The sequence below is a fragment of the Polyergus mexicanus genome, unplaced genomic scaffold, assembly GCF_030449975.1.
Source record: "Polyergus mexicanus isolate NDT 795.1 unplaced genomic scaffold, iyPolMexi1.0 SCAF_3, whole genome shotgun sequence".
Classification (NCBI taxonomy): domain Eukaryota; kingdom Metazoa; phylum Arthropoda; class Insecta; order Hymenoptera; family Formicidae; genus Polyergus; species Polyergus mexicanus.
In genome coordinates, this window is record NW_027223323.1 from 3214669 (window position 1) to 3238003 (window position 23335).

Sequence of the window (23335 nt, forward strand, 5' to 3'; positions counted from 1 at the left end):
CGATAAATACATGCAGATATACGTGTCGGTATTTATAGAATATTGTCACGTATATCTTCATGCATTTGTTATTTATTCCCGCGTCTTTTGTAAATGTTAACTTACTTGTTTTCTTTCAAAAGCAGAACGTATCGTTGATCAATCATATATCATATATGAAACAAATATTGTAACAATATCGCTGACTGTGTCCAATGATATAAACAAAAAATAAGGATAATAATACATCAAACAAAATATTATCCGTGAAACGTAAAACTAAAAAGAAAATAATAATAACAACAAAATAACACTTTCTTTTATTTTGATCAAAGACTGAACATATAAATAAAGTCTTTCAATCTTTACTGAGCCGTTCGTTTTATCGCTATTCCCTTAATTAAATTCAACGGCGCTATATCGTTGGGACAAATATCGATTTAACGGTATCCGCGCGCTATATCTTAAGAATTAAATCATATACGCCGTACACAGCGTTCGACACATTTGGCTTAAAGAATCGTAGAATAATAAAATGGTCGATTATATGATAATATGATAACACATTGTGGCGCTTTGTCACTCCGCGCACAACCATATGACGTATCCGCTTGACTGATAATCACGCGATCAACGTTCATGGACTGCCGTCATACGTATACGCAAAGTCGATCTGTCTCTTTCGTTGATCCCCGCATTAATTTGCACCGCACACAACGAATAAATATGTTAATGCGTACAAAAATTCAAGTGCTGCCTTCCTGGAAGGCCTTCCGTAAGGTCTTCAAAGAATCATTTCGCGGGATCCAATCGCGTATCCACTGTAAGGAATAATATAATATAACAGGATTATTACGTATATATTTTCTGTGACGTGAATAACGAGTCTTACATAACGTTAACTGTAGTAACACGAATCGTTCACCAAGCATTCACACTCCGACTGTCATAAGCCGATTCAAAGGTCATTATTTATAATTGACAAACTTCGCCTCTCATTGAATTACAAATTCAATCGCGTAAACGTTTGCATTTAAAACACCGCGCTAAAACTACGAGGTACGCGTTGTCTAGTTGACAAATAATCTGTGGATCGATAAAAGGACGGCATAAGGCCAATGGAGTGTAAAATCTTTCGAAGCTACGTAGAAAAATATGCCAACGAATTGGAATGCTCCCGATTCACTGACATGCAGCGAATACTCTTCGCTCTTCGATTAGTTTAAAGATCCTCACGATGCAATCTCACGCGACGACAAATATTCCGCGGGATATATACATATGTACTCGAGGTCCTCGCTCACAGGACGCACGAGATCTGTCAGGAAGACTGACTAGTGTACTGTGGTGTTAATCTCGAACTGTTATTTCATTCGTGGATTTCTACGTATGATGTTAATATAAAGTATTATAGATATCGTGCATTTCTTCTCAATAAAATTGAAAGAAATGACAGTTGATAAAGTGATAGTTAATAAATTTAATATTGAAAATTGCAGAACTTCGACAGTTAATCATTAAGAATGTATAATTAGATTTTAAAAAAAGAATTTTATTTTAATTTTTCAATTCAATTTTATTTGAACAAATTTTTTATTCGAGCTTAAAAGATTTGTGTTTGAGGTTTAATTTTAAAGAATGTTTAGACAATATGATATCATAAATAAAAAAAAAAATAAAAATGCGATATCTGAAATATCCTATATGGCATAGCAAATATATACATATAGTCATTTCGTGCAACCGATAATTTAACGAAACGGATCGAGAGAGAGAGAGAGAGAGAGAGAGAGAGAGAGAGAGAGATCGCACCTATACCTCAACCGCTTATCGCACACCTTCAACTTCTTGTAAACAATAGTATATCGTAAACAATAGTGTGTCTTATTACTGTCGGCGTGTGTATATATGTGTATATGTAAACATGATCTTTGACTTGGTAATCTTTTTTATCACGAAAATTCATCGCGAAGAGACTTCTCTACATGTAGGCTTAGGAACAACAGGTGTTATAAATTACGACATTCGTTGAAAAGCTCTCTTCTCTCGCGCTACACATTTGTCCTTCCAATTTTTCCTCCGTTCGGCAGACGAATGCGTCGGTCGATCGACATTCGTTATGTCGCGTAGATTCTTCTCAGAACACTGCTTCATGGCGTCTTGACTAGATTCTCACCGGCCATTGTTCGCGTGATGAGTATGGGCGTCTTTGGCACACTGTCGGGATTCTCTTGCAGGGTGATCTTCACTCTTTGAGCCCCGGGACTGAGCGGTGGTACGTTGGCCTCCGAGATATGCGCCTTTGGCCCATTGTTCGTCGCTAATGATGAATCGGATGGCTGCGCGGGGCTCGTCCTACCCGCCAGGAAGTTCTCCCTCAAAGAGTTTACGTCCACGCGAGGTCTATCTTCGCTCTTCTGATCGTCTTGCGAGCTAATCAACTTTCGGGGTGGTTTCACGGGATCCAAATGATCGGCAGTGCCATTGAGAGATCGCGGCGTTTCTTCAATTGGATGATGATCGTTTTGAATTTTATCGATTTTCGCGTCGCCGCCATCAGAAGTGCCTTCCACGAGAGGAATGTTTTCAGAATTTCCATTGGAGGCAATCTTCGGTTGGGTCAAATTTCCGGTGTCCGGGAGAAGAGACTTTTGCATGTCCCTCAGCTCGGTGCCGTTCTCCACGTCGCCTCGTTTCCTCTTCTTTCTGCATATATCGCCTCTGTATGCGGCAAAACCAATCAGCACTACCACGACGAGGAGTAGAATCGCCAGAACAATGTACGAGCCCATACCCTTCTTGGACTGCTTGGCCGGAGATACTTCAGCTTGTTCGTCATTCAGACTGTTTACTTCGGCCTTGACATTACCTGATTTCGATTTGTCAGCAGATTTCAACACTTCCACACTGTTGGTAATCGCGGTCGTTTCGGTAGAAAATTTATCGATGTCGGACTCGGTTGGAGAATTTTTACTCGACGTAATCGACTCTTCAGTAGCTAGCTTAGTAGATGATACGTTTATAAATTCCTCTTGTTCGAGATCCAGATCCTTAGTCTCTGATGGAATCGCAGTGGTTGCCGAGGAACCGAAAAGTATACCCCATAAAGTTCCGGTGAAAAACGATGATGATTCTTCATTAGCGCTGTCCTTCTCAGTTTTCTCCTTATCATAAGACGTCGAAATGATTCCGGATCCTTCGCCAGAACCATCTTCATCCCCGTCGCCGGAGCCTGACGACGGGTAATACAGAGCGTCCTTAAAGTTCTTCTTCCGCGACATTTCGGTCGTAGACATTGGCTCCTTTCTCTCTTCGCTGTCGAAGAAGATATCCTCGTCCTTGACGGTGCTTTGCAAAGAATTCGTTGTAACGCTGGTAGTCTCCTCCACAACCGTGATTGACTCCTGCGAGGAGATAGTGGGTTCAATCGCGGAAGATCTTGTCGAAAAACTCATTGTTTCGATTGGAGAACGTGTCTCTACTTCAGGCTTCTCCGACGAATTGTCGTTGGTTCCTACGCTATGCTCGTTCTCTTCCTCCTCATTATTAAACTCATTCAGAATATCATCTCCGGATCCCGAATATGTCCCGGATCCTTCCACCGCCTGATCGTCCTGCATCTCGCGATCCTGCTGTTCGAAGCTGCAAACGATTGCCGCATTTGGCTTCATCAGCGATGTACCTTTCAAATTGGTGGGACCTGCGCACACAACCTTCTTTGACACAGATACCTTTCTCTGCGCGATAAGATCCCGTACTTTAAGGGTAGCGCAGTTGCAATCGAGCGGATTATCGTTGATGTCTAGATGCCTGAGATGCTTTAGACGCGCCAGCGCCGGTGGCAGTTGTCGAATGGCGTTCTTTCGCAAATTCAGCTTTCGCAGATCGGTCAGGCCCTCCAGGGAAGCTAATTCCAGATACTCGATATAGTTATTGCTGAGATCGAGACTTTTCAGATTACTTAAAGCTTGAAAACTTCCTGGTTCGATCGTTTTTAAATAACCACCAGACATATCGAGATGCCTAAGGCTGGTCAGATTGTCGAAGAGATCTGGGGTTAGAGTGTCTTGTGCGGTCGGAGCCGTCAGTATCTCCAGATGATACGTCTCGATCTGCCCGAGATCCTCCAGCACGTCGCACCACGCTACGGTGCTGTTCTCCAGCTTGCAAAGTCCGTGGGTCCATCCTGAATAATGAAGGAGAATCAGGAGGAGCGACAGCAGAGGCGGTGCTGCCTGCATCTTTCGATCTAACGTATCTGCAACGGAGAGGAATCGCATGTGATTACGCTTGCCGATAATGCGACGCGCGTGTATGTTTCGCGTTTTCGAACGGCGCGGTTTTATGTCACGCGATGAATATTCATAATGATGATAGCAATGAAATGTATCGTGCACCTCAAAGATAAATTACGTAATTCAGAATATCCCTGAAACGATGCGCTACACGTGGCAATAAAAACGTTCGAGTAACGATGTCGATCAATATCTTCGAACGCAACCGAGTCTCGTAGAAATCCAAGTGAACTCGGCGCGCGTACAGAGAGATGTACGACCGAAAGGAGGTCATCGCGAGGAGGTAGAAGTGGACTTTTAAGAGTTAAATTGGATGCACGCTCACACATGTTATCTGTCGATGCGAAGATAAGTGCGATAATCGTCGGAAAGTAGAATTAAATAGATAAAATAACCGATAACAAAATATTACGCACTCATCGCGCGCCTATTTCCGGTATAACGTTTCGTGATGAGCGATAGAAAAGATCTGTTATTAATTATTACGCTTTGTAATAATACCCTGTAGAAAATTGTATAATTTTCATATGTATTCGAATAGAGTACGAGAATGAAAGTAAAATGTCCCGCGGCTCGTTTCACACAGGTGATTACCTAATGTCTGCAATTAGTACGCACGCCTAACTCGACAGTAATTACCACCATGCCAGCATCTGCAAGACATCCAAGTCGATCGTAGCTGCGTGTAATATTGTATGTTTCGATATTAGATCGATTAAAGCTGAATAGCGCGATAGCTAGAACACCAATAAACCACTAGACCATCTAAGATTTTTATCAACGTTATTCTTACTATTGCCTTAGCAGAGTGGGACTGCAGATAAGAGACGGTTCAGTCCCTATAACAGAATAAGAGTTACCTCGTGAAAAGCATGTACAGTGATTATATTTAATATTTCTTTATTAGAGCTTCAATAATTCATACATCGTCCGACGTAGTAAATTATTTGAGGTGTAGGTGTATGCATGCATTATCATGCAAAGTTATTTTTCAATATAAATATTGTTACATCCGTCGCAATTAATTGTGTCGTGCATTTCAATACTTCGCCGTAAAAAAGTAAAACGTATAGGTATTATATATCATCTATGTAACAATAAAAAAATGCAAGTTCGACCACAAAAGGTTCATATATATTTCAGAATTTAAAAGCGCATAAAAGAAAACGCTTATATAAAACCCTTCCTTCTTTTTTCAAATATATATAAATTATTGACTACAGCACGACGAGAAATATTCTTATCCTGATGAATATATGAAATATATTCTCTCCAGATATTAACATAACCATCCTAAAAGACGAACATTGTAAAATTCTTGCCGCTAGCATTGCTCTCGATTATCGGAACTGAACGGGGAAAATTAATGGCGAAAAAGACCCACATCGGGCCTCTTTTTCGCCATTCTAAATTCCTCCTTCGGGCCTTCTAAATTGCCACGACGGGCATTTTATACAGAACGACAGATGGCGAGCGGTTTAGACATGTCATTTGCATTATTTTGCATACTGTCTGCGCGATATCGGCACAATATAACGGCGTCATATGATGTCATTTCCATGGATAAATACGAGCGATAGAAAGAAGACGGTGGCGTTTTGCATCCCGCAAGATCGCACGACGACGAGCATTGAACTCGCATGATCGATCGTAATCGACGTTAATTGACTGGGCTACGTTGGACGTTTCTTGATGCTCGTTAATGAGACCGGCTCACGCGGGATCAAAAAATCCAGTCCTCTCTCAGTGAGATAAGGCTATCAATGAAATAATGGATTCCGTTGTGCTTGTCGAAGATAAGCCAATATCGATTTCTGCACGAGTTGCGCAATCAGCGGTCTACTCATCGCTCAAAATCACGCGCTTCTCTCGCTTCACGATTCTTCTCGAGAAATGAATGAACAAGAATTAGTAAACCAAATTAGATTTTGCGAGACAGGAATATATATATTTCATAAAATCTTACATTACATAATAATGAATTAGATCGAGAGAGACGAGCAATAACTAATCAATAATAAGATTAAGAGATCGCTACATTTTTTGCGCAACAAATGTGGAATTTCAAAATCATTACTAAAAATTCATCGTGTAATTATCGATAAACTTTTCCGTTCTTATTCGGCATTCAAATCCGAGTAATAAAATGTAAAAATTGATGCTGATTCTTTTGCAAGAATCACTCTTTTATCTTGCTTTTTACATAATGTCAGAGCAGTCTCACAATTTTAATCGAAAGGCGCATCAAAGCGTTCCTCAACTTAATTTTCAAACGGATGCGATCTGCCCTGCGAGCTTCAATATTTACGCACAATGCAATAGCTCGTTTCGCTCGTTTGCGTGGGTAGAGGACAGATCATGGCCAGTGTATTCGAGATCTCTCGCGAAGACTCGTTATTCCGTGCCTCGTGGACCTATCCATGCTATGCGTAACCGATGCTTTGCGAAGAGCGACTTCCTGTAATTTCATGAAATGAACTATGTTTCCGTACGAAAGTCGCTCCACGTGGCCCTGTTCCACACATACACGACGTGCCTATAATGACGTAAAGCTTTTTTCTCAACCTTAATAACCTTGGCTTCTCTTGGAAAGGAAAAAGAGTTTCTACAGTTTGTATAACCAAATGTGACGACGATAAAAATTTACATCCCAAATATCTCCATAGCGAGCAACATCACCTACTTAAAGTTGCGTCAATGTATTTACATTTCGCGAAAGGTACCGATGATGCTAATTGCGAATTCAAATATGGCAATCAGATGCGAGAGATCGGCCAATTGAATTCCAATGCAACCGATTAAAATAACATGTTCATTTATCATAGATCTATTTTAGACGACATATAAAAGGCGGTAAAAAAAATTAAAGAAAATTCTATTTACAATTTTGTGTACCGTGTATTTTAATCTACATATATGTGTATTCTGTGAAAAAATATATTTTATACATATATATAGAGTTTATCTTTTCGAATGTTACAAGATATATAAAATTATGAGTAGAATTTTGAGCAATGAAACTTGTCGCAAACTAAATTATCTAAAGTGGTCCTTTTTATGCGATATAATTCTGGTTATGATTATAAAGATAGTAAACACGGTAAACTATATTTTTAGCCTCGTATTATGCAACCGATATATATTCTTTTAATCGGCAACTTACAACTTGTTTGTTCAGACGTGGTCACGACAACACCGTAATCTCGAGGGCATCTGAAACAGACACAAATAAATTTACGCGTTAATATTTTTTAATGAGCGCAATTTCACAACAAAAAATATCCCTATATATCGATAAAATCGCAAATCTATTTCGTCAGATGAAAAATGTGCATATAAATCCAAATAAATTCTAGTCATCACCATAAATCAGTGAATGATTAAAGTGTGACGTCAATTGCCATGGTCGTTCACGATACATTCGTCTGTCAAACATATGCGATCATACACAAAAACATATACAAGAACATGGAAATCTATTTACGATGCGGTTCTGCGAAATAATCGCAGTATCTTTTGGCGATTTCACGTATTTGCATCCCTGGTCCCTCCGACACTTTCGCGATAATCTACTCTCTAATATCGATGAAGGTATGCCAAGGAGGAACGTTAAATCATTCGCCTAGATTTTCCCGCCACGATGATCGCACTTTCATCCTCGTTCCCCGCTATCGCGCATGATTCGTCTCGGTGAATTTTTCCCATCCAGTTCCCGCGTCTACCTCGGCCGCTGACTCACTTTCCAAGCGCGAGATCTCTAGCCCTTGACTTTCTGGGCCTGGGTCGCGTCCGCCGATCGCCGCTGCTTGTTACACGCGCGACAGTAATTATTATTACAACATATTTGCCCGGATTTTTATAGCCCACCATATTCTTCTCTTCGTTTCATAATCGTGCTGTCATTGCAAAATATCTGCCGTTTCGTGCGTGCTCGTGTACTAGATTCAACATGCCGTTTCCCGAGTTCAAGGGGCAACATTGATTATGTCGTTCGTGACGTTACGTTATTTTAATGCAGCTTATCGCTATTCGACGTTACTAAGAATGCAATTTCTTCGTTTTAATCGAATCGGCGAACACTTTACGCCGCACGTGTGCGTCGATAGTATAAAATTTCGTTACAATAAATATAATAAATTAATGAGTTATAAACTAAACTTCACAGCACAAATCGTAAAGTCCTTAAAATACATTTCAAGTCAAGTATACAAAATCAAAACTACACTTTTAGCATTTTATTATTCGATCAAATGAGCTATACGTTTCTAGAAACGAATTTTTCAAATAATTGAAGTTCTTTAAAATATATCAAAAAATAAATATTAAATATATATAAAAAATATATATATATATATATATATATATATAAAATAGATTTCAGATACGGAAAATATATAGTATACCTATACTTTAATATGCGGTCACGTCGTACCTTTTGCGCGAATTCAACAAGTAACAAGCGATGCACCGAAACACGTACGCCTGGTATGGCTCGCTTTTTGCTGATACCATCCTTAACGGTACCGTCGCGTCCTCATGGTCCAGTTTACCAGGTGTTTCAAGGAGAGCCCGACGATTCGAGGAGTCATTCCGGGAGGTCATGCACCTTCAGTATGGGAGGAAGTTGAAAGTAGCGGAAACTTTGTCCGATACATTGACCAACGATACGAATGTTAATACGCATTCTGACAGTCCGTTGACCCCCGGAACGATCCTTATCCATCCTAATTTATTCTTATTAATTCGCTTCGAAAGCGAAATTGCGATACAAAAACGTCTAGTCTCCTTCATTAATATTCTCATCTCGCGCGACATCGACATTTCTTTTCTTCGAAAATTTAGATTAAACGTTTGGATATTAATTTAATTATTAATTTAAAAATCGATTTATTATATTTAAAAATTATTTAAAGATTATTACGAGTAACGAATTAAATTAACTTTTAAAGCGGATATGACGTGTAAACGAATAATTACAGATAAACAAAAATAGCGAAATATCTTTCGAAGCAGCTTTATATATAAGAGAGAACGCGCGATTAATCTTACACATGAATGGACTATTATTAACGGGCCGTTATCGTACTGTCGCTGGTAACGAACTTTCCGCTGTGCAGTAATGCTACGTATAATCCATGAAATAATACTTCGTGCATAACGGCAGGCCATTTTAGCCGATTGATGCGTTTCGTACTCCGTTCAATTAATCAATTATCTGCATTTTATTCCCAACAGAGTAACTCGCAAGCAAAATGAATCATTACTTGTACATGGGGAACTGGCAAGTATTAATCATTGCATAAACATGACAAGACGATTTCATCAACAGTTTTTGTCAGAGAGAAAGAGAAAAAGAGAGAGAGAGAGAGAGAGAGAGAGAGAGAGAGAGAGAGTTGGGTTCCCTCAAAAAAATTTTTCCTTCGATCCGTATTGATGCAACCTTTTGTCTGCGGTTTTATTTTTACCAAATGATTTTATTATCATTCATAATCTGTACGTAAGCCATCGACGATATCGATCGGATGAGATTAAATAATCGATTGATCACAATCCATTCATATTGGACTTTGATCGCAAACTTGATGGCGTATAAAATTCAGAGTCCATCAATATAAAATCTTATTGAAAAGATCTTTTCTCTCTCTTCTCAGAAAAAACAGTGATAAAATTTTCGTTTCTATTACAAATTCTTTGACAAATTTAATATTTTCGTAGTTATTGCTAATCTGAGAAAGATAACATTAAGAGATAATAAATGGCAAATCTTTTCTAAAGAAACTTGTAGTGTAAATAATCTAATAAATAATTTTTTAAATAAAAAATAGAATGTGTGAATTTGAAGAAAATAATAAAAACGTAAATGTCGCTCAAACAGCGCATTTCACCGTTTTAAACTTGGTTCGGAGATTGAACTTCAACAAAGCTTGCCAAGAATTTCTCATCAGACCGAATTTACAACTGTGTTAATCTTGTTCGCTTGTTAGAAACTCGTTTACATGGATAATAAACAAAGAAGACTATAGCAGCTGCTAGAGTAAACATACCTTAATGTGTGAATGGGAAGAGCACATGAAGCTCTAATTTCGGAGAAATCGAAGAACAGTGACAAATTGGATAAAAAATCCTAAAATTACGCATGATCGGCATTATTTTGAAGTCGTCGATCGACAATATTGATAACGACCATTGATGTAAGCGAAACGTTATGGTTTGGAGCACAGGTATGTACTATACTTTCACATATATTTCGCAATATCGTTGTCATCGATCAGCAGATATCTAAAACGTATTACGTGTTCGGAAACGTATTATGTGTTTCAGAAATCCTTTTTAATGGCGATAGTAAACTACTCTCTGTGCAAGAGTTTCACTTCTATATCGTGAAATAAATGAGAGAGACAAGAGGGAATGTATATTATATTTTTTCTAAATAATAAAAGGGAGAGGAAGAGTATATCGTATGTGAATTATGAGTTATTATGTTAAATGTAATTCATGGGTCATCGTAATTATCTAACAAATGCCAACATTTCTCCATCGTACATTTATTACGTTTACTGAAGAACCAATACCGATGAGATAGATAGACCACACAAGAAGGCACTCTCCCTTCATCGCTAATATAGATACTGTAGTATCGATATCGCGCGCGAGCATTCGTGCGAAACGATTAGCAGGCCGCAATGTGTCGCAGAAATCATGCTAGAGTCATCAGGATAGGTCAGTCAACTCCGAATAATCACGAACAACAAAATACACATAGCCGACGAGTCCTTCCAAGACCGCCTATGACCGAACCGATCAGTGACGATCGATCAATTCGCGGGTGTAGCTCGAATGCAAAGCTGTCAGCTTGCATAAAGTTCAGGAAGTGATCGCGAACGTCGGAATTCAGACGACGACTAAAGGAGAAACTTCAGGTATTCTGAAATGAGTCTCTAGATTTTTATATATTGACATTTCTTTCTATTCCACGTGATTTGAGATACTTTCTCGTTTCTTTTATCTCAAGTTTCATTTCCTTCAAGAAAAGTAGGAATTGAAAAATATAAATAAAAGCAAATGTTTTACACTGTACTTTAAGAGATATTTTTCTTTTCGCATATTTCATTTTTCTTTCTTTTTTGTAAATATTAAGAATTAAATTTGAATTTAACGCATGCAATGACATATTCAGGAAATAAACGAAAGACAGGATTTATATTGTAAAATATAAATGTGAATTCACGAACGTACGAATTATTCTTATAGCGATTGTTAACTTAACGAAGTTGTTTATCAGATTGTAAACTCTACCGCAATTTTCTACAGACTATCGATGATAAACAGCGTTTTTATCGTGTCAATGGAGCGAGGACACTCGCGCGAATGACTCAAGATCATCGTCGTGCGAGAGACAGTCGTCGTTCCTGAAATAATATCCATTGCCTGCCAATGGAGGCAATTAGGAACAATATCTCTATACCGACATACATTTCACAGTGATAGGCACGATCGTCACAAGCGTCATTCAAAAACCAATTCAAACGGAACGACATTTCCAACGTGTTTTCTAACAAATGCCAATACATTGAACATACTACATTGCCGCTTGACAGCCATCTAATATCACATCCTGTCAAATGTCGAATTTTTATTAATCACAGTAAAATTTTATTTACTCATATTTCATATTTGGCAGTTTAATTGAATGTAAACTACATCAGAGATCAAATCCTTTTTAGGTAAAATCAAAATCAAATCTTGTATCGTTTCATTTCATATATGACTCGTAAGCGTTGATTTTAACGCGTGTCAATCCTTGCTCCTATCAACGTGCTTGTATTTCTTTTTTAATACTGCTATCTTTCTTACATGTTTATTTTTTTAAACCGTCATTGTCTGACATTGTTGTCTGCAACATTTCGAATGTGATGAATCAATTTGAAATATATATCGGATCTGTTTAGTATGAAATTTAAAATTAGTAGAATTAACAGCTTTTAATTGTCAAAGTATTTATCTTGATATCAAAAGAATAATGTTCTTCTAATATGTGACATAAGACACTTCAATAGTGTAATTTCGAGATCATCACTCGTTAACACAGTTAGTGTAAAAATCCGGTCGGCCTTCATCCTTTCATTACGTATAACTCTTAAGAAAACACACTGACTTGAGAAAAAGATCCGTTTTGTTCATTACAAATACAGTTGATGAAATGCAACCTTCTGCCAATTCGCTAATCAAGATGACAATATTTCTACGGTGCATTTACATGATCGTTGAAATAAAAATAATTACTAAAAATAGAAATACTATAATTAGAAAACTACAGAAATACTATACTTTATTTTATTATCACTGATTCTACACGTTGCTCGTTTCTAAAACCAATATGTTAAAATTACTATGATAAAGATTTATGACTTTGCTGTAAAAAAAATCATCTTATATGAAAATTACTATAGTTTCATAAACATGTCTTTTTTTACAATATTTTAACTTGTTAATTGTTAAATTTCCGTAAAAATTAAACAAAGGAATTGTTAAAGCCATGTCGAAAGTATTTCCATCGAATACCATTAGTGCAACTATTCTGTTAGTGGACGCGACGTTACGCGTCCGATTTGCATAAAAATCTGGCTTAAATACCGATGTAGTTAGTGCTGACATTCTTCGTTTATAGTCAATTGGTCGCAGGGTCAGTTAAACCCCGGAAACAATCATATTTCGCACTTCGTTGGCTATCATATAGCAACGATGACATAATGTTTGCGACTGTATTGTACATTTCGTTTTGTACAATTTCCATTAGTAATTTGTGTAAGAAAATTTAATTATTCATAACCGTTTAAATTAAGAGAATTAAGTCTGATTAACGAAGGACAAATAGAAAACGCAATCTGAAAGTTTGAATATTTGACTTTGAATCTGGCAATGTATAAAATATAAAACGCGCCACACTTTTTTATCATCTAAACTGTTCAAATTCTATTTCTTTTTTTATTTATCGTAATAATTTTTTGCTTTATGAATATACAGGTATATCTAATCTATTCTAGAAAGGTTAAAAAAAATGCTGAATTATCACAATATTTGTAAATTTTATCATATTTCTTTTATATATTTTTTAATATATGTATATATAATGAAATTTTAACTTCAAGTTTTTTTTTTCAAATTTAAGATTAAACATCAGTTATACTGTACCAGATATGATTTTATCATAGTCAGTTAGTCAGGTGGAATTTTTTATCTAAATATAAATTATAAATTAAAGTTTAACTATTCACATTACCAACTGAATATAGAAATATCACTTACTGCCATTTTAATCTTCTTACCAATAATCCGACTTTATTTATCCGCTTGTATAATGTACTTGACGTAATAGAAAAATGTATCTTTATAAAAATAATATAGTATCTTTCGTAAAAATAATATGTATATAATAGTAATATGAATCGATATAGCACATTGCTGAGTCTCTTTTACATTATATTTTTTTCCAGTTAATCTCTCTTGGATAAGTTATCTCGATGTTTGTGTGTGTTATGTTTTTCTTTCTAATATATAGATGTAATATAAAAATTAAATAAATAAAAAATTTATTTTTTTAAATATATTCTGAAGCAGATATCGTGAAAACAAAATATGAAAACCCAAGCGCTAATATTTTGCATGCATGTTACGTAATGCCTTTGCAAATACATATAAAGTTAAGATAATTATTGCATCGTAATTATTGCGTGAATGTGTCAATCGTATCTCTTTTTTATTTTATATACTAACTTTAAATTTTTGTTAAACATATAAAGTATATCCGATATGCGTAGAGAATCTTATATTGTATATTTGTAGAATAATAGTTACCATTTATAATCTAGAACAACACATACTATTATTAAACATTTCACAAAATTATTAGACATAATTCCAAATTTTATCTCATAAATTACATCAAACAAAGATATGATAAGAATTTTGAAATTGTTTTTTGGATATTATTACATGCACGCACATAAAGACACGTGCAAATAGAATTATATACCGCAGTATATACAATAATAATCCGTATCCGGTTTTTCCATCAGTTTCTTAGCTATTAATCTGAGATGTGTATTTTCTCTACGCAATAATCGTCGCGATATCATCAACAAATACTAACATAAGATACAATACTAGCATATAACGTTATCAAACGACCAAAATTTTATATCTTTCTTTTAAAACTAATTTTAATTTTCATATTTCCTTATTGCCATATTTCATTGATTATTTAATAATATAATAATTAAAATAACGATCTATATGTAAATCATAGTTAAATGCATTGTAAATATGATTTTCAGGCTTAAATAATTACAACGTTTTTTATTTTTAATTTAATTTAACAATTTCTGTATTTTTTTATCGATATAGAATTCATATTTATAATTTTAAATTTTGATGTTATTAAAATTTATTTAACTTTAATTATAATGAAAAATTTGTTTAACCAATTTTAAATTCTCTCAGGAAATCTCCAATTTTCAATATTTGCAAATTCTCGCAGGAGAGCTTTTTCATCATTCTTTTCTCATCTCTTTGTTTGCAAAATAGTTATATTCTTTAATATGTATGTAAAATAAGATCTATTAATTAAAAGAGCCGATGACTCCTTTCGATTTGCTAAGAGATATTCCGTTCATATAACTCCATCGTATTACGTTACGTAACTCAGTACATTGCGATGATACATCAGAATTTCGCTCGTCTAACGTAAGGGCCTTGGGCAATAGCGATCATTTTCATTGTCCATTCTCGGTTTCTCAGACCGCAAGTCAGACCAACTATTGGCATATGCATATATAAAAAGGTCTACACGCCAGACTACGAGAGATGAAGAACGACAGATAGAAACGATAACGAAAAGAGCTAGCGTGAAAAGGATGTATAGAGTGTCCTAGACATTTTGTACGTCTAAGATGCAATATATAAAAAGCAAAAGTCAAAGAAATACAGAAAAAGAAAGTTAGACATATATAATATATGTATATACGCTTACAAGTACGAGGAGTCGGACATAAACGAGTCAAATACTCCGCCAAAGAAATTATTAAGGATAATAAAAGCAGCTAGTAACATTAAATTAGTTTAATCGAATAAAAAAATCCGCAGTGATGTCCCAGAAAACTGTAGTAATTAAAAGTATGAAATAGTTTAGCTGTACTGGATATTAATAGCTTAAAAACAATTTTAATGGAAAACTGTGAAAAATTCATATGAATTATAAAAATTTATATCTTTTCAGCGTGGTTTTTTACAACTCGTAATTACTACTTGTAAAAAAGCATCGTATATTTTAAAAAGCTAGTAAACTGGCACGCTTCTTTCTCTCCCTAACTAACATACTAATGAAGTTAAAATATTTCAACTTTATTAGTTGCTAGCACACTAGTATAGCTAATAAAAAAACATCGCGTGTAAATCATGCTTTACAGGCAAAACAAAGTAATAATGTTAATTGTATTTATCTAGATTAGATTAGTATATTTTGTTCGCAACTAATACAATACTATACAATATATTATGTCTTTATTTTCTTTAGCTTTATATTCATAAATAAATTAAATAATATTAAAATTTTATCTAAAAATAGTCATAAAATAATAATAAATATAAGATATAGCATAATAAGAAGAAAATAAAAAGAAAAAAAAAGAAGAAAAAAGAAAATTTATATACATATATATTCGAAATTTAATTTTTAATATCTCTAATTTTACCAACCTTGGAATTTTTTTTTTTAAATTCTCAAGCTTTTCCAGCTGCTGTTTGTCAATATTTTGTTCAAATAAATTCACAGATTTTATTTATGTATCGATAATGACATAATTCTTTTTCGTGATATTTCGTCATACGTTATATAAACTTACCGTCCTTTATAGAAAATATAATTACGTTATATAAAATTAAGAAAAATAATAGAGAATGCAAAGGTATATATGCGAAAGATGAGGAAAAAGGACTATAAAATAGAAAGGGCAATGAAAGGTGCAACAAATAAATATACGGAGGTTCGTAGGTTACTTCCGTCGTGTTTGGAACATCAACATTGCTAATGACGGTCGCCAGTGACGACCTTCGCTGTATTGAGGCCCGAAGAAAACTCTCACACTGTATCTTGCCATTTTTTTTCTCATAAGGCACGTGACCTTCTGAGAAGCTCACGTGCGTGACATATGCGTCATGAGATCAACAATATGGGATTCACGAATTAACGCGGCACTGTTCGAGTAATGAGCATGGCATCTAATGAGCTGCACCTCTCTCCGAGATGCAATTTAAGATGTCGCTGATTACACGAGATTACACGATGCTACATGACGTGATAATATTGATGATTTGCGCATTAAAAATCTTCAAATCAGCATTTGGTATTTCACAGATTAACGCTCGCGAAAGAACTTTGATGTTAAAAAGTGAACCGTTGCAGTATCGGTATATTTTGACGTAAAAATGTACTATATTATGTATAAAATTCCAAGACATTGATAGCCGGTATTGTAATTTAAGACGTTTTGCCAGTCTTGCGAATCAATAGAAAAAAAATACTAACTCTTCAATTAATTTAAATTAGACGTTATCTTAATGAAAGTTTAAAAAAAATAAGCATTAACATAAATGTCAGAAGATAAAATATTGCCGAAAAGAATATAACTTTTTAACATAGTTAATATTTAATATTTAAAAAAGTTGAGTGGCAATTATATTAATAGCTACAATTAATGATTGTGTATTATAGTAACGAACATCGATACTCATTTAACGAACAAAAATAATAATTATATCATGTTATCAATGAGATAAAAAGCTATTAACAATAAAATCTCGGTTACGTAATTGATGCAAACGTAAATGTGTGACTTTGCGGCTGAGAATGACGTTCCGTATCCGTTCCGTCGCGATATGTAAATAAATTGTGCAACAAGTAAAAATATATCGTCTGTCGCGTCTCGTTCGAAGCGACCTTTTGGCACGCGCGAATTTGTCGCCAACGTAGCAGGAGCTACGTCAGAAATTCAAAATTCGTGAAAGAGATGACGGAGATAAAGTAAATACAATCTGTTTGATGTTCCGTGCGCGTTATCGCGCATCGATAAGCGTGCGATAAGGGGTATGCGCGATCTCGGGAGCAACGGTAAAACGCTTCGTATAATTTTTAAATTGCGAGCGACAGGGTACATTATCGCGTTTTTTAGTGAACACAATCTACACGGCGTGAAAAGTTTTCACGTCGTCGAAACTTTTATTCATAGCCCAATACACATTTATTACGTCATATATGTATGATTGAACGAAATGGCAAGTATGTCAATTGCCAAGATATTGAACGCTGAGAAAAAGAATCTGGCACAGAAATCTTTACCGTATATATTAGCCGTCGTTAACTTTCAAACTTAGCCACCGAATATCGATTTATACCGCGTGTCCCAGATCAATCGCGCTTCCATTGATCTGTGAATTATTTATACGGAATTCAAAGAAAATGCAATCGATCCCCGAAACACCTTATATATTAGTAATCGATATGTTACTGACTTGATATTCCTCGTTAATTTACTGTTATTCCAATAAAAAAAAAAAGAAATCATCTTTACCCATTCGCTTACGTCAATGATTGTGTTTACAAGAAAACAGGTTTCTTTTTTTTCTTTTCTTAGCGAAATTAATACGTAATACCTAGTGTCGCAGGTTCAAAGCCTCGGTTTTATAAACGATGTCCGCGGAATTGTGCCAACGGCATTGTTACCATACGCAATCTCGGAAAATGCTACATTTGTTTTTGCGAGAGGACCGACTGTCATCAACAAACACGCTGTGAACTTCACATTCTGTAAATTTTCTATAAATTTCAGTAAATTCAAAAATTATTTCTCATATTTAAAAATCAATATCGTACAATAACAAGATCATCAATAAAGTACCAATTTCTTTTTTTTTTTTCCTGGAATAAGAGTTTTATATCTCAAAAAAAAAGTATATATAGCCGTTATATAAACGTTCTCTGGATTATGATATACAATAAATTATCTTTATCTTCTTCGACGTTATCGCATATTCGCATATATTATTGCATTGACATAATTACTCATAAATAAAGAATTTGAAGAATGTGGACGTGAAAGATATCGTTATAGGTCGAGCTGAGGTTGTATCTTGGAGGCGATTCGCCAGTTTCTACATTCCCGATGCCGCTGCGAGGCGCAAAGTCAAGAAATGAGGATACGTGGCGTACCGCAACACATGATGCATACGGATGCAAGACGCGAGACGACTGAAAAGGTAAAGGTGGGTTCGATGACGTCGCGTGGTCGTAAACACCTGGAAACTCGTTATCGTGACGATATAGAGACGCGCTAACCGTTGCATCGACAACTGCACGGACAACTGTCCCTCTATACGGCATCGAGTACATTGATGCGCGGGACAAATAATTCCGTGGCGAGGAAGCATTCGCAGCTGTCTCCTTACCGAGACGTTGTAGAGCGGCTCATAAAATAAGGGATGTATACGCTTCTCGCTATACGCGCGATATATTGCAGTTGCAGCGGTTGAAATAAAACTTCGTTCGTGTATCAAGTATCGATGAAATACTTCGAGTCCTCCTTGTAAGCTACCAAAATTTTATACGATGGAAGTGTTCGGCAAAAAATGTCATATTTATTTTTATTTATTTATTTTTTTTTTATTATTATTATCATTCTTCATTTATAAAGCGCAATATTTTGCAGCTGCACATAAATGCATGACGCGTAGTTTGAAAATATTTGCGTATAAGAATAATCGTTAGCAAATATATGGACTAAGCTATTTCCGAGGTATTTTCGGGGCAAGGATCATCATTCAATGGATATCGAATACTCCATTCCCGGAATAGGTACGTCTGAACCGTATATTCGTTTTGAAAATCGACCGAAAGATTGGCAAATAAATTTATTTCAAGCCTGATGCTCATTAGGTCGCCAGACAACTCATTGATAAATGGCGAATCTTCTGCATGAACGTCGTCACGTCGCGATTTTTCTATTTTTCATTTGCATGCACGCGCAATCCGATTGTGATCAATCCGAGAGGAAAATTTAATACGTCATGATTGCTCGTGTTTTCAATGCCAGCAGATTCGCGAGGCAAGCGAGTATCTCGTGGATTAACGAAGAAAGACGCGAGAGAAGAAAGACGCGCGCGAAGAATGCGAAGCTGTCCGATCTTTTGAAAGCGGACACGTAATGTATTTGCATAATTATTTATTCGGGAAATCATGAAATAACCATAAAGGGAAAAAAAATTCGCTTTTATGTCTCGTGATATATCGAGGCTCGCGTCGCGAAAACCGCGTCCGGTAGATCTCAATCAATTGAATGGTTCAACATCGTCGATTGTCAATCTTGCGACACACCATCGGTCATCGTGGTCAGACAGACGCGTAAATATTGCGTTCTCAAGGTCGCCGGAGATTTAGTTTCAGACTTTTAATTTTCTCGCACGCGTCGTCGATCCATCATTCCATGCCGGATTTATGCCGTTCAGACTTGGGATTAGCCGCTACCGCCGATTAACGCCATTACGTAATAGTACCGCCACGGATGACCCCGAAAGTATCTGAGACCTATGCAGGTATTCACATGTTGTACTTTAATCTCTTGCTGACGTGTGTGTGTGTATGTGTGTAAGTGTGAACGCGCTCGAGCGTCGATTCTTGGAGACGTGCATGCGTGCATGCACGCGTACGTGATGCATCCTGAAGATGCCAGGGATTTTCAAGGAAAGTTGCCGCTTGAAGTAAAGATTCGCGCGATTAACATCTGAGAATTTTCGCGATCACAATTTTCCCTGCAATGTTTAACGCGAAACATTTTGGATTACTGCGACAATTTATGATACGTTTTACCGCTATCTTAATTAACATTTAAATGTTTCCTTTTATTTTCTAATCATAGTTTTAGAGAAAAAAATTTTCACCTTCATAAAAATTTTATTTAAAAGTTATCCAATTATTTAATATATTAAAAATATGAATATGACAAGATTAATCTTTGTTGAAAAAGAAAAAAAATCACTCAAATCTCAATTTATTCAAGATAACTAGAAGCTTGTGTAAATGAAACAGTATATATGTGTTTTGGACTAATTTGTATAAAACTCATCTATCCACAAAACGATCAAATAATTATCGTATGCGATAACATATGACGCTGATTCGCGTTATTAGTAACAAAATAAAAATTCTCATTTCTATTTTATCTTAATCACATAAAGTTATATTGTATATAATTAGATCCATAAAGAGAACGAGGAGAGACAAAGTTCTGAAAACTCTGTTGCGCTAGAGAGACTGCGCACTCTCAGAAAGGATTTCTGATAACGAGACAAAAAATATTCTTGACATATTTAATCGTATTACAACCTTATGCAGTATAAAAATAAAACAATTTTAAAATTAAATCAATAATTCCTTTTCTTCTCTCTCGAATTAAATAAGATTGTCTTACTATCTTGAGACAAGAGTAACATATACAAATCTAAGCTTATATATTCTTGCATTTTGAATAACTTGATGTTAGATCGCTACAAATTTCCATCTTCATCTTTGTGAGAAAATTAACGGGATAGCACCAAGAGTGTTTTATTCTAGATTTAAGAATTTTCCATTTAAGATTAAAATATTCCTTTTTCAATAATAAATATGATTGTCGCTATATCGATCCTATTTTATGATAGATTGAAGAGTAATAGCATTAGATTCGGAAATCTTTTCTGTGGGTGCGCCTTTAAAAATCATTTCGCTGATCAGCGAAAGCTTATACCTGGCACTCGATGCAGGACGTGACAAATTGTAACAAGCATGATAATCAAATCAGACATATATATATATATGTGTATGTATTATCAATACATATTTCGAATAAATCGCCGTGAAAACAGTGATTACATGACGGATAATGTGCAATTGATATATCTCTCAAGGCAATAAAGCCATTACAAATTTTCATGAAAAAGAATTTTTTTTCAATTTTATCAAGTTTCTATCACAAGAATGCTCTCTCTCTCTCTCTCTCTCTGTCTGTCTCTCTCTCTCTATATATATATATATATATATATATATATATAAAATCGAAGATGATGAATCGACAAATGAGAATTGAATATTCGCGAATAAAATTGCAGGCGTAACATCAATCAATCAAGACAAAGATTAAATCGTACCGTTAAATTTTCTTTCTGGATCAACTTAATGACTTAAATCGTTGATTGATTGACTTTGTTAGTATTTTCATCTTATTGATTGACTATTCGATGACTTCAGCACTTATAAATCACACAAGATCTATTAAGAATGATTAACTTTTAATATTTACTACTCACGAATGATATTCTATTATCGAAAAGTGCGTTTCGAAGTAGCTAGGTTTTAATTCAAGTAGATTGAATATTTTATGAAGATCCACTGCAGAAAGAGAGAGCCTGCAACAAAAGCAATCACTACCCGCGGCACGACTCTGACTACCACAAGATTGTGTTATTTCACTTTCAGCATTTCGTTCTAATTTTAGAAGAAAAAAAAAAAGCGTTTCAATCACTAAGACCGGAAATATGGGTTCACGGAAAGCAGAATAGAGACACGTGGATGAAGCTCCACCTTATTGCAGCGGAAACGGAAGAGACATCCTATAGCTGAACAAGAACAGTTTAAAGTTATGTAATAGCTATTGCATAAATTGCTTGATATACACTTAACAATACATCCAAACAATCAAATATATACGAAAATTATATATAATTTGTTATTTTTGTATAATACGTTAAATTAAATAAATATATTTCTTAGAGAGAGATATCTCATATGATTCGCATTAAATTATAGTAATATTAAATATTAGTATATGTATATTATAATTGTATTATAATTAAATTATTGATTATATCGCAGACAATTTTTTGTTAGCAATACTTTGATGAAGTATCTCTTTTTACAACGTATAAATTCTTAACTCTTCAATTAGCTTAACAGATGAATCTTAAATCAAGATGTTGTTAATATAAATCATTTGAAGCAGAAAAATAATCTCATGATTTGCGTTTCTGAGATTATTTCGTTGAAATATTTAAAGTTTCTTCTCGATATTAAATAAAATTTCGGAATTATATGCGAATGACAGAAAGAGAAAGAGAGAAAGAAAAGTACGTTACATTTTTATTTAACATTATAACTTCCTGAAATTTAATAAAAACTTTACGACAAATGATCCCTACGATCGGTATAGCAATAACAGTACATATGCCGATTCTTGCAGCTCCCAAATTCCCACGACTTTGTCACGTACGATCTTGCGTCATAAAAGTAATTCATTGTCTCGTTCGCACATAAGGGGTTCGCGCGCGCGTCCACTCACACGCACGCACAAAAATTCGCACAAAAATCATAAAGAGGCAAATAAACTGACCGCCGCGCAAAGCCGGGTACTCCCACCCACACCTCCTACACGTGTTCACTCCTCCTTTCCTCTTTCTCATTCTCTGCCAAGAAAGCGCGAAAAGAAAAGAAAGGCCTTACCTCCCGTAACAGTATCCCGATATCCCGTTCTTCTACGCGCGATAATCCACGCTCTCGCGTCCGCTATTTCGTAACGATCAGCGGAAGATCGGAAAAGCGGAGACAGGAGCAATATCTCTTTCGCGGCGAGCCAAGGAGTGACAGGACCGTCACCCGGAGACGGAGATTTTTCGCGTTATACTAATCTAAAGTCGTTCGATTACTCGCGAGATTCGGGTCGAGTCCGAGCGCGGGAAAGAGTCCGGTCGGCGACGAAGGAAAGGGGGTCGGTCCGATTCGCCGATTACTCGCGCAAAACTCTCGATCGCGGGATAATCGAACGACTGCTTGCTCTCCGCGTGGCGGGATCGGAGCCGCGTAAGATACGATCTATCGCAGCCTGAGGCCGAGTTAGGACTGTGGACTCTGACAGACCGCGCCGGCCCCGCTCCGTTCTCTCGCTCGACGATTGTAGCAGGCCTACCAACTCACGCACACCTCG

The 23335-nt window shown here is 35.8% G+C and overlaps 1 protein-coding gene across 2 annotated transcripts; it reads right to left on the reverse strand.

The window, feature by feature from the left end:
• Positions 1-276: 276 nt before the first annotated feature.
• Positions 277-23335, reverse strand: Wdp (Leucine rich repeat protein windpipe). 2 transcript variants are annotated; one of them, XM_070315934.1, is made up of 4 exons: positions 22855-23335; positions 8707-8880; positions 7438-7487; positions 277-4237 (listed from the first exon to the last, which is right to left on the reverse strand). In XM_070315934.1, the coding sequence occupies exons 2-4, from the start codon at positions 8874-8876 to the stop codon at positions 2130-2132; spliced, it is 2328 nt and encodes a 775-aa protein (XP_070172035.1). In that variant the 5' UTR covers positions 8877-8880; positions 22855-23335; the 3' UTR covers positions 277-2129. The 2 variants fall into 2 exon arrangements, with proteins under 2 accessions (XP_070172035.1, XP_070172036.1); XM_070315935.1 differs by lacking the exon at positions 8707-8880 and having other exon boundaries at positions 22855-23315.